This window comes from Aulonocara stuartgranti (genome assembly GCF_965226115.1).
Source record: "Aulonocara stuartgranti genome assembly, chromosome: 20".
In the NCBI taxonomy this organism is placed as follows: domain Eukaryota; kingdom Metazoa; phylum Chordata; class Actinopteri; order Cichliformes; family Cichlidae; genus Aulonocara; species Aulonocara stuartgranti.
Window position 1 is genome coordinate 3375561 of NC_138956.1, and position 15803 is coordinate 3391363.

At 40.0% G+C, this 15803-nt stretch overlaps 1 protein-coding gene across 2 annotated transcripts; it reads right to left on the bottom strand.

Moving 5' to 3' along the window:
* Positions 1-6822: 6822 nt before the first annotated feature.
* On the bottom strand, positions 6823-11959 carry dtx3 (deltex E3 ubiquitin ligase 3). 2 transcript variants are annotated; one of them, XM_082519140.1, is made up of 5 exons: positions 11466-11959; positions 11213-11253; positions 9959-10761; positions 8875-9092; positions 6823-8728 (listed from the first exon to the last, which is right to left on the bottom strand). In XM_082519140.1, exons 2-5 carry the CDS (start codon positions 11223-11225, stop codon positions 8653-8655), a joined length of 1110 nt encoding a protein of 369 aa, XP_082375266.1. In that variant the 5' UTR covers positions 11226-11253; positions 11466-11959; the 3' UTR covers positions 6823-8652. The 2 variants fall into 2 exon arrangements, with proteins under 2 accessions (XP_082375266.1, XP_082375267.1); XM_082519141.1 differs by lacking the exon at positions 11213-11253.
* Positions 11960-15803: the final 3844 nt, after the last annotated feature.

Below are 15803 nucleotides of genomic sequence, written 5' to 3' on the forward strand. Positions count from 1 at the left end.
AGTTCTCTGGAAAACAAGCTAGCTCTAATTACTTTAATTGTACTACTGCAGTCTACAAATGTAAATATATGTGATTAAATCCATACACATGTTTCGCTCTTACCCCCGGGTGCATTTTACAAACTATACTCTCCAGTCACTTTTTGAAGTTGTTGAAAGCCAAACTGAGGGTTTTTTTGTGAATTAAGATGCACGACTCCAAAGTCTGAGTGTGGGTTACATTCAGTTTAGATCCATCTGGACACAAACTCTAATTAAAATGTAATGAAACCCAAAATACCTCTGAGTCTTTTAACACCTGTGGAGACAAGATGGGGTCAGAGTCTCCACAATGGTGAATGCCAGTTTTTGTCACGAGCGGATCCAATTTTTCCATTAATGTGCCAAAAGCTCCAAACAGCTGTTGCACATGTTCAAAAGAAAGTCACGCCTTGGTTAAGATTGCTGTTTGTAAAATGATAGAAAGGTCATATTAGTTGTCATGACAGCCAAAGCTTACCAGTGTTACATGAAGCAGTCTGAGAATGAATGGCCAAGGCTGAGTATTCAGACAGGAAGGGCAACAAAAGGCTGTGATATTCCTTAATGTGCCTTGAAAGTATATATCCAAGGCTGTACTTACTTTGCTTGGCTTCAGATGAATACTTCCCATTCATTGTACAGCCAGTCATTGCAGTTTAATGAATAAGAATAGATCCTGAACAACTCCGCTTGGAGAGGTGATTACTGAGCCATGTTTAAACTTCTCTAACAGAGGGCAGATGATGGAGCTGTATTCCTGTATCTCAGTCAAACTCAGCTGTTGCTAATGAAGAACAGCTTGAGCAGTTCCTTCAATCTGTGACGTTGACGCCCAGCCAAAGACCCCAACTGGTGCCAGCGCTGCTGTTGTGTCCCGTCAGTGAAGTAAGTCAGTAAATCTGTCAGAGTTACTTTTTTAAAATCGCAGGATCTGTTCTGCCAATACAGGCATGCAAAACGTCATGTAACCCCGACAGTAAATCAGAAAACAAAATGTAAGAATGTGTCTCGTGGTTTGTACACACACAAATGCTCGTGCATTCATGGGTGTATATCTGTTCATACTGTATGCACAGACACAGTGAAGGGCGCGCAGACAAAAGGTGCAGAAGCACAAGCACCCACACACCCACCTTCACTTTGCTGTTCTTAAGCAAAGAGCCCGAGGCACAGTGAATGAGCGTGTCAGCAGTGTGGGATGACATTCTGTCACACAAAGAGTGTGTGTGGAGACAGATGCCTCCTCAGCCTCCTCCTGTCCATTTACCTAACATACGCAAACACACTCAGATTTCATTGTTGGTGTTTTGTAATTTGAGTATAGAATTTCTGTTTTAAAAAAACCTTTACTATTTAAATCTTTATCTCTGTCAATTTTGGCACTAAAAGACAAAACTGGTAGAAGATATGAAAATATAGCTTCAAAAGGTTACATCTGGGGAAGATCCTTATTAAAGTGAAGGGGGAAGCAGAATAGGGTACTCTGCACAGGTAGCTCTGTGATTGGGTGGCTAGCACCAGAGGCTGAGAGGATGGGCAGGCAGGCAAGCAGACAGGCAGGCGATGTGCCAGGGTTCTCCCCACAGTCACAGACACTCTAATTAAGGAGCACAGTGGGCAGAAAGGGCAGAAACAACAGCTATGCATTGTCACATAGTGGTTTTCTTATCATGTCTAGTGCAAGAAAAGCTGCACATCTCTCATCTAATGGATATAAACACCTTCTAGATGCCTCCCTGAGCTGCAGTCTAGTCATGGACATGGAATCAGCAGTCTTGGTGTTACTTTCAGTGTCTTGAAGAGGCAAAAAAAATTTAAATCAAGTTGTCCTAATACAACTGTGTAGAGCTTATTTTCAGTTACCAATTCATTTTATAATAACTCTTGCCAGTCTGTATTTATATTAATGGATTTTTAGTCCATTCACAATATTGCTCTGCAAAATTACTGACACATATTTATAGCTATCATTACATTTCTGCAGCATCCCCTATTCTGTGATGCCCAGATGGACCAGATGGACTGACGGGGATGGGAAATACCTGTAGAGAGGGACAAATAATCATTCATTTTTAATATAAAACCTGCTCCAGTAACCTCACTAAAACAAAAACTGGAGGGTCTGTGGCACTTTGTTTCAGTTTAAGCAACAACACACTTTACATTTAAACAGCACAGCCTGGAGGCATTATGTCGGGAGGATGGCTTCTTATGAAATTTATTCACATGGAATACTCCACGTTAAAATGTAGGTTACATCCACTGAACTGAAAACAAACACTGCAGTAGACATGTTTGTTTTATTTTCAGTGCATATTGCTGCCTGTATAGACTAGTCATTCTCACATACAAGTTAGTTTCCCAGCTTGTATATAGTAATACCAAAAAAATGCTTGTTACTATGTAACAGGCAATGCATAGATGTAATAATAATCAATACAAAATGAAATGCACACATTTTCAGTAAGTGTGTGGAAATAAATATCTATATATATATAAACTAAAAGAATAAAATGATTAAAAGAATAATGATGGAGAAAACTGTATGGATTTCACAGATTAATTGTGGGAGAGATGAAGAGAAGTGAGGTAGGGATGGTAGGGAAGTTTGAGCAGATGGGTCCTGGTCTGCTTTGTGAGAGCAGCAGATGCCCTGAGATCCTAGGCCACAGAAATGCCCCCAGACACTTACAGCAAAGCGTTAAAGAGGCCAAGCCCAGTAATTCCACCTCATTACATCTTCCCTCTTTCTCACAGGAATAAAGGTTAATGTATTTCCTCAACTAAGTATTTCTACTGGGAAAAAGACCAGGTGAATATTTGTACTTGGTGAATGGGAGCTGGTCAGACCAGTGAAAGGCAAATCTGGACAACTGGGATTTGTATTGTGAAATTGGGATTTATTATTGATTTTGCTGATGATGTTGTCCATCCGTGTTCTTTATGGACTCTTGCTTTAGACCAAACATCCCCTGGTCAGACAACAAAAATATATATTCATATGTAAAACCTTATATTTTGCTATTTGTTTTAATTTGTTTTTGCTAATGATTGCTTGGACATTAGTTTTCCTTTTAATATGTGACAACAGATGGCACTGGAAACAAAATAGTGCGATTAAAAAGAACATCCCAGAAATGATCTCTTCTGTTTTTTGTTTGTTTGTTTGTTTTGTCTTTAACCTTTTGACAGAGCCGTGTCATCTCCTCGTGTAACTACCACCACTCAGCTTCAACAGTATTTACACTCCCACCAGAGACTGTGGGGTCAGTGTGGTCAAACACAAGGTGATATCCCCACTTTATGTCAAATGTAAAATGCCAGCTGCTGTGGGTAAAACTGCCCCCGTGCCCAGCAGAAACAGAGTTAATAAATGTAGCAGATGCTCGGCTCCACTCACTGATCTTGGGCAATGAAGCGGGTGCTGCAGGACCGTGGGCATGCTGCATACCAAGCAGACGCCATCGCTCAGCCTTCTCTGAGAAGAGTGTTACCCTCTAGTGGACCAGAGGGGTAAAAGCCAGGAAGCTATGTCTTTAAAACAGGGAAAGAATCAGCACGTTAAATGATGCCCTCTTCTGCATCTTCCTGTATTCTCTTCCCTCCAACAACACCACATACCCTCACTCCTCTCCCTCTTCCCTCATAAAATATCCAGCGGTCTCCCACTTGTTCACAAACCTGTGGAACTGCATACCTAAAGTAAGTTTCTCTCTCCTTTTTTTAGTCTGATTAATTTGCCAAAGGAGTAAGAAAAAATACAATATATAAAATGCATAAATGCATTTAACTTACAGCATTTAGATTATTATTTCAAACTTAAAATTCCATATCACAAAAACATCAGTGTTTTACTTTTTTGGGGCGTTTATATTCTGATGCATGTTAACATGAGTAGGGCATAGGATACAGGGCTGTGAAAACATATTATCTCCCATATTTATTTTTGCATATTGGTCACACTTACAGTATTGAGATTATCACATAACTTTTATTTTTGAATACAATTTTTAAACAATGACATCATTTATTAAGGGAAAATGCTCCTGATGTCTTTACTCAGGTTATCTTTCCTTAATATTAAAATTTGTTTGATGATCTGAAACAGATTCGTGTTACAAATATGCAAAACATAAATCAGGAAGTGGGGGGACACTTTTTTACTGCACTGTGCCTATGGCCCACTTATGCAAACATGCACAGTGACAGTGGTAAAATGCGGCAGTGTTAGAAACACCTCTGGGAGCTTTCTCTTTTCCCCCTCCACTCCTCTGCACATGCCCAAACCATCTCAGCCTCCCTTTCTCTAACTTTGTCTCTAAACTGCTCAACCCGATCTGGTCGCCCCCAATGAAAATCTTCTGCTCTGGTACCTCCAACTTGGCCTCCTGTCTTTTTTGTCAGCACCATTGTCTCCAAACCATACATCTCCCTTTCATTCTTGCTGCTATCCTTCCGTCACAAATCACCCCTGAGTGCATTTCACTGAATATAATCAGAAATCAGGAATATTTAAAAAAAAAAAAAAAAAAAAGTTATCCTAGATAATATGCCTGGCAGAGTCTGGCCATGATCATTAATAATTAAAAGTTATAAATAGCATTAGAGCACATTATTAAAAACATTATTACAGTCTAATTTTGGTGGTAAATAATAAAACATTCACAGGATGTTGCTGTCATGCTTTAGTTCCTATACAACCAAGTTGTGGGCAGCTAATATAAACTCTCTGCAGTAGCTGCCACATAAGCATGCAGAAAATACACTTCCCAAAACATTCCAATGTCACCATAAAACAATGTGAGCAATTTATATTTTGTATTTTTTCACTACAGGCGATACCATACAACCCCCCACAGCATCCATTTTATCAATATTAATCCAGAGAGGCAACACTGACCTCTAGTGGACATATATTTAACATGAAGCGTATGTCGCACACTGACACACGCTATTGAACACATGTAAAAGGCAGACACTACGCATGCAAATGAAATGTGACAGTCTGGGGACCTGGGATACGAGCTTTCCGACCAGTATAAAATAATAATGCTAGGAGTTACTTCCGCCTGGATCCCATAATGCACACTGATGGGAGAGAAGTCCTCTCTCCCCCTGAATTTTTTCCATGCAAATGGCTGTTTAAAAAAAAAATTAATAATAAGTTAATAAATAATTATTTTAAGAACAAGCTGCTGGTTGTTCAATGAATTTTCCATTTTCTCCCGTATGAACGCAGATAGATTTGTGACGTAGAAATGAGGACGAATGACGAAAGTGCGTGTGCTTCGTCTCAACTGGATGATGCACGGCCATGTACTAGGAAGTGATGCAAACTCGGGACCCTGTGCTAAAGAACCTAATCATAATTTATCACTTTCACTGACATTGACACCAAAAGGCACATTTTTAATAGAATATTATCGCAGTGATGAACTTTACTGTATAAGATTAGCATAATAATATACAACTGTTCTCTGTTCTACTTTGAAGTGGCAATACTGTAGACTGCCTTTTACTCTAGCCCAGTCCTATTCTGACATACCATGGCTCACCTTTCAGTTAAAAAAAAATAAAATAAAAATTTATAAAAGATGAGTGGGGACAGTTGAGACATGTTTTTTCACCTATCTCAGTTACTCAGAGACAGTTTGGGCTACACTGATCCAATTTGGATATATTAAGCGTATATCCCTGCTCTAATTACTTAGGTCCACTGAAAGATGAATATATACCTATCAATCACAATTGTATTTTAATCTATGATATAAGATGGGGGGGGGGGGGGGGGGGGGTCACAAGCAAAAGCATGGTGTTCTGAAAATAAGTATTGTATTGCAATGTTGAGTGCATCTAAGTGGGCTGTCTGGGGTCCTGTCATGCAACCTCACAGACATCTGGTTACATGGTAAAGCTTGTAAAATAAAAATACAAATAATGTATAGGCCTGCATCAATATACCCCAATTATCCACAATAATATTAGAAAACCACTAAACAGGAAGTCAGCTTTGGTCACATTACAATGCAGTGCTTTACTTACAAGTCTTTGGGTCTACCCATCTAAACACTGCTGCAATGCACACACCCCAGTAGCAAGTGCCTTTGTATAACTACTAGAGTGAAAGCGTGTCTGTAAAGACCGCAGGTACTTAGTTACAAAGTTATTATACAGTATTTGTAAGAATTAGTTTGAATTTACAACTTTAGTATCTGACTGTTTCATAACTGAAAGACAGGTTGCAATTCAGCTTTTTCCAAAAGCAATTCATGTTCTGCAGAAAAAAGATTCAAAATGCACTCAAACAGGTGGTGAACTCTGATTACTCATTCAGCCAAACACTAAGTTGTTGAATGACTGCTGAGCCATAAAGTTAAAATGCATACAGCTACCAGTGGGGATCCATTATGTAATTCTTCCTTTTACAAGTTGATAATACTGGTATAACCATTGTGCTTATCCTCTTGTAAACTGCGGTTCTTATTTGTGAAATTATAGGATACCTACAAGTGTTTTTCACTGAGGACTGTGTACATGTTCAACTTCACTACAGTGAAGTTCAATATTCAAACAACCGCAACTGAAAAAATAGCCAATCAAGTTGTAGAAGTGTTTTTAAAGCAGTGCCACTATTAAAGCATTAGATGGTATAAAGAGGATAGAAGTTTGGTTTCCAGGGGTTGTAAAAAATTTCTATAACAAGCATGATTAGAGGCAGTAATCTGGACTCGTGCCTAACAAATCATCACTAGCTTGAGATCAAGTTGCCTATGACGCATCTTTTTTATTTAGGGTCGACAGTGAATATCCAAACATAACTCTTTATTCAAGTATTAAAATGTAAAGCACATTATTTTGAACAAAGTACAAGAGTCAACACAATTAGAAAAGCATAACTCAAACGTTTCCTTCACAATCAATGTGTAATACATGTCACTTCTCACACTTATCGCCTCTCCTCGGGCTCCTCCTTAGTTGTGTAATGCATAGAAATGTTTGCACAGTAGCTTTAGTAAACTACAATCCTGTGTCCCAAAAATATCTCAGTTGGTCCCTTAACTAAAATAAAGGGAATGACAACAAAATGAAAGTATCTGATGAACGGATCTGACCTAAATTAACTAAAGTGGCCGCTAGCCAAGCAAGTTACTGCACTTAGCAAATCACTTTCACACATATAGACTGATCGGTTCTGAGGGGTTTTCCAGCATTTGGAGTACAAGAATGTTTATGGTGAAGCTAATAACATTATTAGCGTTAGTATACATATCTTCATGAGCTGTGTAGCATTTGCACTGAAAGCCAGATAGTATAGCTACAAACATAATGCTGCTTGCCTATTAACTAACATCAAAATAAGCCCAAACCTATGTACTATCCATCAGGAACATCATGCTTGATTTTTTTTTTTTTAAATCAAAAGATCAATGTAAGAAAGGCACAACAAAATGAGATCAATATCCCAGCCTAAATTAGAATTACTGTTCTCGCACAATTTCTTTTTTCTCTCTCTCCACCGTGTATTTTAGAGTACTTATTTAGATAAATTAATTGAAAACAGTTACCTCATTTTAAATGAGAAGATTAGCAGGCAAACCTCCCAGTTTGACAGGAACAGAGGCATGGATATTTAAAGAGCTTTTGTGCCTACGATTTGGTTTAACTGGTCTATATGCCCTTGATATTTGACATCGTCATAAATCTGGTAATCAGAGTAGCACATTACTTACAACTGATGTAATGGGTTCAACACTTGGGAGACATCTTGAAATAACCAGCGTGACCAATGGGAAAAACCCAGTGGGAAGTCCAAATGCAAGTTAAAAAGGTGCTGCTATGAGACATCATTTAACATTCTTCCTGTTTAAGCGAAAATGAATGAAGGGTGAAGAAGACACACGAATGAAGCAATTGACATCACCTTGTAGCCACTTTGTAGGGGTTTGCCCCGAGCACTCTCAAAAGAGGAAGCAAAAACCGTTATTTCTACTTAAGTGAAAAACATACTTCCTTACCAAAGTGCCTGTGAGTGCTTTAGATTGCAACATCTTCAGAAAATTAATTCAGTTTATAGAAGCAGTGCTATCCTTGCGACATGAGCCATGTACTGACCTTATAACGTGGAATTAGTAACAACTCAACAAACATTTCTGGGGGGGAGGGGGGGCAATTCAACAAAATATGTCTGCTTATATAAGAAATAAGATGATCCCCAGAGAAGAAATACACATTAATATAACATAAACGTTAACATTAAACTTAAGATTTCCTAAACAATATTAAGTACCATGAATTCCAACAAATCACAATGCTCTTAAATATGTGCGTCACAAATCAGTCCCTGCTGCCAACAGTGGAAGCTGTAATACAAGGATGCACTGCACTCCCGAGTATTTTCTTCCACGTGTAGCACTGGGATAAACTGAAAATGAGCAAACTGAGGAAGTGAACTAGTGGAATGATATGGGCTCTGCTGCAGCATTAGACTCCTGTTTGCTGAGGTCTTTGTCTTCAGTCATCTTTTAAGAGACGGGCAGTCTCAAGAGCAAAACCTGGAGCTGAGTCATGTCCACCGCAAGGACAATCAGAAAGTCCTACAAAATCCTGGAAGAGCCTGTCGCTTTCCTGCCATCAGTCCGCTGTGATGCCCTTCTCTCTGAGCTCCTCTGTCACTCGCACCAAGTACGTGGGGTCAGGATAGCCGAAACTGTAAGAAGGAATAAAAAGCCATCACTGCGCCGGTATGAGTTCAAGCTCAAGTAATAGTGGCAACAACTGACAGCACATCTCTGTCAAGAACATGGATGAGATGCGTCACTAACTGTTCACCTCCAGCTGAAAGTGAGTACATACCAGCGTGGCCCGCCCCATATTGAGGTCTTGTGGTGAATGTCATTCCAGGTGATGACGTTTTGCATGCCCGTAGTCATGGAGGTACCGATGGTGAAGATAAGGCGCTGTTCAAAGGCCCGGCGTAGCAGGCCCAGCACACGGTTCCCCTCAGGGCTGTCAGGGAGGTAGGCCACACGGTCTGTTCCTGGGTACCGCACACCCGGGTTGGGATGTTCTGGCTATTAAGAGTTAAAGTGTGATGAGCTTATAAACGCATAAATGGCTTTAAACAATCAAATGCCTCAGTTCTGGGGCACTGCTACACATCCAGGTCTTGTATTTTTAGCCATATTTCACACAGCAGGAATGTGTTTTTTATATAATCTATTACAGCTACTTTGTAATTTTGACAGTTTCTTCAATCCAGGAGAGATTTTAGGAAACAATAAAGACAATCTTAAACCTTAATTTGATAAGAGATAAGGCACCTGTGGCACATTCTACCCCTTCTACTTGGCGTCTGTTTCCTGGGAAGGTAAACCCCACAAAAGTGCAGTTTATTTTTTCAGGGGAATTCCGACATTGACACTTGTTTAAATTTCCTACTGTGTGGAAACCAACTTTCGTTGTCAACAGATGTTTTCTCAGCTCAAGTTTGACGTTTACACAGTAAGACACAGAAAAGCTGAATGCAATCTAGCGTGACAGGCTTTGGAGAGATTATGACCCTTATTATGTAGATTATCCTGCATCCTTAGAATAACCTTTTAAGGTTAATGAACTTCCCTCTGGAAACTGTAAATTTGTGGCTACATTAAAGGTCATTAAAGTCAAACAGCGAGACATCAGTCATGACAGAAAGAGTAAATATACGCAGTCAAACTGAGGAGAGAGACTGTCATCATATGTGCAATATGGTTTCTTTTATGCCAAAGTAAGACTCTCTTACATAAATACACTCCTATTCTTAATTATTCACTGGAATTCTAATGATTAACAATGTTTAACAATCTGAATTATAAGTCCAACAAATTTCTTTACACACACACAAATGATTACTAAAACTTTTTCCCCTGAGTTGCATCTACTGTCCACATCTACTCACCGCCTGTAAGCCAGGAGGGAAGCTGTAGATGATGCAGATACACCCATAGCCTTCATGGCCAGGAAGCTCCAGATCAGGATCTCGTTCTACAATCATCGAGCCATTGGCAGGCTGATTCCCAATCAGCTGCCCATACACCAGCCGACAGACGGGACACGCTTTCTTCACTTTAAAGGCTTGATCCAGGCAACAGCGACAGAAAGAATGGCCACATTTTTCCAGGGTAGTCTTCTCCACTATGTCCCCCATGCAGATCGAGCAAGTATTACTGTCCTCGGTTTCACCGTGGGAAGCCATGCTGGAGTCCACATCTTTCCTCTGGGCAGCCTCGTGGAGCATGACGCACGCCTCCTCGTCAACAGGCTTCTTTAACCTCTGCTGCTGTCTCTGGGAGCGCCGAGGCTGGGGAGGTGGAGGCTGGAGCAGGCTCCCCTCTCCGTTCTGCTCCAGGACTCCCACACAGGGCAGCAGAGCCCTCTTCCTCTTGGATCCCCCCTCCTGTTTGCTCATTTCTTTGCGGGCACAACGGCATAAGTCAATGAAAGCTTTTCGCGTCTCGCTGGAGATGGGTCCATCCATCACACCAGCCCCGACGCTCCTCGAGCCTTCCACCGGCTGCAGCCGAACAGCACAGCAGCCCCCCCTCTCTCCTCGCCTAATGATACCAGCACTCATCCCCTGCTTGTGCTGGAAGTCAATGAGCCAGGGCCGCCCAGCTGCAGTCAGGTAATCCCACACTGCCTGTGAAACCAGCACCTCATCACTGCCCTGGCCAGCACTCACACTCATCTCATCAGAGGAAACTGCACAGAGAGGCACATGAAAGTCATCAGTGTTTGAGCAGCAGAAGCAAGTTCAAACAAAAAGTGTTGCTTTTTCATAAGCATTCATCTTTTAATGAGACATGGCCGCAGGAGTCTTTTCACCTGTGCTGTTTTGTGCTTTTCTATATAATTTAGGCGCTCAGGCACACGCACATAAAACCACCATAGCACTCGCTGTGTTTTGCCTGCAGTGTATCTGTGCATGAGAAATTAATCTACGTCTATTTGCAGCGGATTCAGAAAGAAACATAACAGCGTCGCGGCACTGCTGAAGACGTATCAGCTGTTCCCAAATTCAGACTGTAAACAAGGGAAACTTAATCCCGTCACACGCGCGACAACACGAGGGGGGGGGAAGCCCACTGACAGCGGGGGCCACACGCAACAAAAACACTTGAGAGTGACACTTGTTTTGTGGTGAAAGGGTTACCTTGTGATCCCATAAATTCCTTCAATCGCGAATAAAGCGTCCTGTTGAACAGAGAAAGAGAGGAAGAGACTGAAGCACTGGAATAAACGTAATCACAGCTGCTCGCCGATATTTACACTGAGACATTCTCCACCGCGGCGGCAGCGATATCGCAACATTAGCTTAGCCTCGCACACATTTAGCTTGAACATTTAGCTAGCCTAAGTATCTCCACCACACCAACCCCTCCACCTCGATCACTTCGACACCTCACCCTTTGCCGTAGCTCGTCGCTGCCTGTCAGGGAGGTTTCTGGCTGGATTAAAGAGCACTGAGCTCCATCGGAGGAGGCCTGTGTTGTTGTAGTTCTTAGTTATTGTTGTTGTTAAATCTGACGTACTGCTGCAGTTAAGCTAATCTTTTTGTAGTCAAGACATGATTCACATCTCTGAAGGATTTAAAACGGACGTTCCCCAAACCCTGCGCCTCCTCTTGTCAGTCACGCCTGTGTTTGCCTTCCTCATACGTCCTTGGCGTAACACGGAGTAAATAGCATTTGTAGTTGCTCTTCTTATCTGGCTCCGAGCACACTAGCCGTGTGTCCGCCTTTTACAGTCAGATAATTTGTTTCTCCTCTTCATTCTGCCCGCTTGTGTCTGAGCTTTCTAATGTAACCGTGCCCTTTCTGTTTAGCGCGTGGCAGCAAACATTATTAAGGAAACTAGGACCTACGAGAAAATGTGACCAGGAAGCTCGTCACTAAGCTGACGTGATTGGCTGACAAATGGTGTGTGTGTGTTTAATAATGTGATTCATTCTGTAATGTCATGATTATCAGCTTTTATGATAACAGAAGAATACATGGAGCATGACAGCTTCTATGTGATAATTTATTTATTAATGTCACAGTTCAGAATGTTCTGTGTACTACAAATAACAATACTGATATCTGTCTACTTATCTATCTAATCTAACTGGATATCTTATCCAGTTTAGGGTCTTGGGGGAGGATAGGGTAAGAATTCGGATGCACACTGGACAGGTTGCCAGGGCTAACACAGGGTTAGAAAAACAATGTAGTAAGCATATGCACCAGTAACAATATATTATTTGGAACATGGTTATCATTTACTATTCATCCTGTGGTTACTAAACAATGCAAAAGTCTTGAGCCATCCTTCATTTGTTTATATTTTTTTATCTACGAGAATAAATGGCAAATAGATCATATTTAATAATGTGCTTATTAGAGCAGCTATTTTATTACCAATATCAAAACATTAATTAAAAAAATCCCTTCTCTTGTGCTTATAATAAGGTTACACGTTTTTCTTTTACTTGCCTGTGTTTATAATTTTTCTGAACAATAACCAAGATCTGAGATCAGGGTTGCATTAATGGGAGATGACAGTAATCCGCCATCATCCTGTCATGAATTTACTCTGTCCTTAATGAGGCAGCAACACGGAGCCTGTTAAAGGAATTATTAGCCCTCACAGAGAGGAAAAGATAAGGCAACTCACTGCTCGCAGAGATGACTGAGGAGATACACCACATTAAACATCTGTTCATTTTCATTACAACACTTTCTTGCCAATTTATCAATTAAACAGCTATTGAGTCTATAGGCATCAATCAGTGTCTGTTCGTAGAACAGGAATAGAAAACATCAGTTTCCTATTCACTGTGATAATAAAGGTTTCCTTTAAGCCTAAATATGTCTTATAAAATACAGCTCAATATTATTAACCAATAAAAGTGAGCCCTTTGACATTTCTCTTATTCTATATAATTTTTACTTGTTTTCTTTAAGCTAATTTGTATATTAGTTCTGTTTCTTGGCGTTCTATCTTTCTGAAATAGATAGCTCCATTGACTCCATCAAACAGATCACAAGTAAACTTCTGACTTTAAAGATTTTTCCTGTGTGACAGGAATACATACGATCCTTGAGAAACTGGGACTATTGTGGAGGTCTGCACTAAAAAGCTTGTAAAGAGATCAAATTAATATTGAGCAGAACTGAATTTAGCCTTTTGGTTCAGCCCTCTGCATCAGTCTCAGTTTCTCATTAATTAATTCCCACCCCTGTTAAAAAGGAACAAGCAATGTGCTTAAGAAATGCAGTGTTTTTACAATATCACAGTCTCTATCCTTCTTCTTTTCACTTTATGTAGGTTTGTGTATGAATGAATAATGAATGAATGAATTATGATATGTGTGCTTTCAATAAAATGAAGTCACACGAGACACTAACACACGTTTACAGATCTACACATACGATACTTCACATTTTCAAATAAATGTTGATTTAAAAGTTGAAGTAAGTTTTCATCTTCCACTTAAAACAACAGTGGACGCAAGGGCATAAAGATCCTTCTCCAGACTGATGTATGGTGCACAGTTCACGAAAAAGGCTTTCAGTGAAACAAAAATTCTAATATAAGTTTAATAAAAATAAAAAATAGAAAAAACATGTCAGCTGCTTCCTTCTTTGTCTAAATTTCCACAAACTGCTTCAGGTGAATATCTGCGATAATGGCTACCCGTCCAAGGTGTACCACCATCTAAAGAGGTTGGAAGGTTTTGTTTTGTTCACTGTCCAACTGCTGCTACAGCAGCGAAACAGAGCATCATGAAGCAAAGTAATGCAAACAGTTCTTAAAACCATCGCCCTTAAACTGTACTGCGATAGTGACTGCCTTTGCTTTTTAATTTCTTTTTAAGACAAGATGAGATTTATATGTTTAAAATATAGTCATATCTTGCTGAAGACACCATGCCTTTGAGCACAGTGACTAATGGGTCATTATTCACTGAGACTGGGGCAGCTCCAAGCTTTGTGCACCTGGCCTTTTATTTCTGCAATATTAAATCTCAAAAGGGTTTTTAGTATTACACGTGTCATTTTAATGCTTTCTTCATGAAAATTGTCTCGGAGAATGACACAGATACTTTATTGCTCTGAAGAATAATACATAAATGATAGACTACAGCAGAATTACCAAACCATTATGAAAAAGTAATCTAAGCCCTCTATAAATCCAGCCATGGGGGGCCACAAGCCAATGCTGGTCCAAAGCCCGGATAAATGAAGAGGGTTGTGGCAGGAAGGCATCTGACATAAAAATCATTGCCAAATCAAGAATGAGATTCCCATACTGGATTGGTTGGAGCCTTGGTTAACAATGACACTGAAAACTGTGCTAATGTTGGCAAGACAAAAGAAGGAGAGAAGGGGAAGTGTGTTTGGAAGGTAGGCTATCTTGTAGAAGGAAAAGACAAAGACCACAGAAAAGATTAATGAATGCAGTGAAGGAGTGGACACAATAAGATGCTAGAGATACGGTGATTATGGAAGCAGCCAGAAGAAGAAGAATCAAAACCCTCTATGACTGTTTACATTGTTCAGAGATTTAATGTGCACCATCTTACTGTGCACAGCTTTAAAATAACGTTTTGTTTTGTTTGTTTGTTTGTTTTTACATTAATTACATCTAAAGCACATTCAACCATTTTTTGCAACATACTTGTCAGGCCATTAAAGGCGATCAGGACTGTAAAAAAGAAAGAAACTGGCTTTAAAACTCACAAAAAAACAAATTATGGCTTATTATCTGGCAGAAAAACTAGAAAGATAAGCAACAAACTATTGTTAGATCATCATTTCTTTAAAAATCATTAACTCACAAAATAGCTTTAGGTAGATGAAAAAAATTGCAATATTGAATTGAAAGTGTTGATAGTGTCTACTCTATCAATCTACAAAATAAAGTACATCCTGTCCCTTACATTTCATCATCAATTTCATCATCCACTTACAGGTCTCAAAACTAGATAAATACAACTTCAGATAGACAGCAATCCATGACATATTATACTGTGCCATTATTTAACAAAACTATGCCAACATGCAGAAGCACTGTGTGAAAAACACAGATGAACTCAGTACCTTGTAGATCACGGCTGGTAGAAATGACTTGAAGTTTACTGTCAGATGTTTTTTCAGTCTCTCGCATAGTTACAGATGAATTTATGCCCTCTCGTTTTTACAATACTGCTTCAGTTCATTGAGGTTTGTGGTTTAAGCTTGCCCAAAATTGGGTCATGCAACAGAACAATGAGTCCAAGCACAGCAGCACATCTACAACATGGCTGGGAAAGAGAAAAAAAAGATAATCAAGATGCTTTAGTGGCTCTGTCAAAATCCAGACTTCAACCAAGTGAAATTCTGTAGTGCAGCTGCATGAGGCATGACTGAATTTTGGCAAGACTTTAGCCGTCAGGCGGACAGATTTGCATTTTGGTATACCATGAACTCCCCCATTGTTGCCTTAATGAGTGCAAGGTGTGCAGGTCGTGTGGTTGCAAAATAAAAGCACCTCAACAACCATGCTTGAAAGTTGGTATGAGACGTTTGTGCTAATATGCTATGTTTGGTTTTCTCCCAACGTTGTGCTTTAGGCCATTTTGGTCAAACCTCTCCACTTTGGTCTCTCCGGCCCAAAAGACATTGTTCTCGAAGTCTTGTGGTTTATTCAGGTGTAATTTTGCAAACCTCCGTATTTTTCTAATTGTACTGTCGCGAACATTTAACCTGCAAATAGAGTCT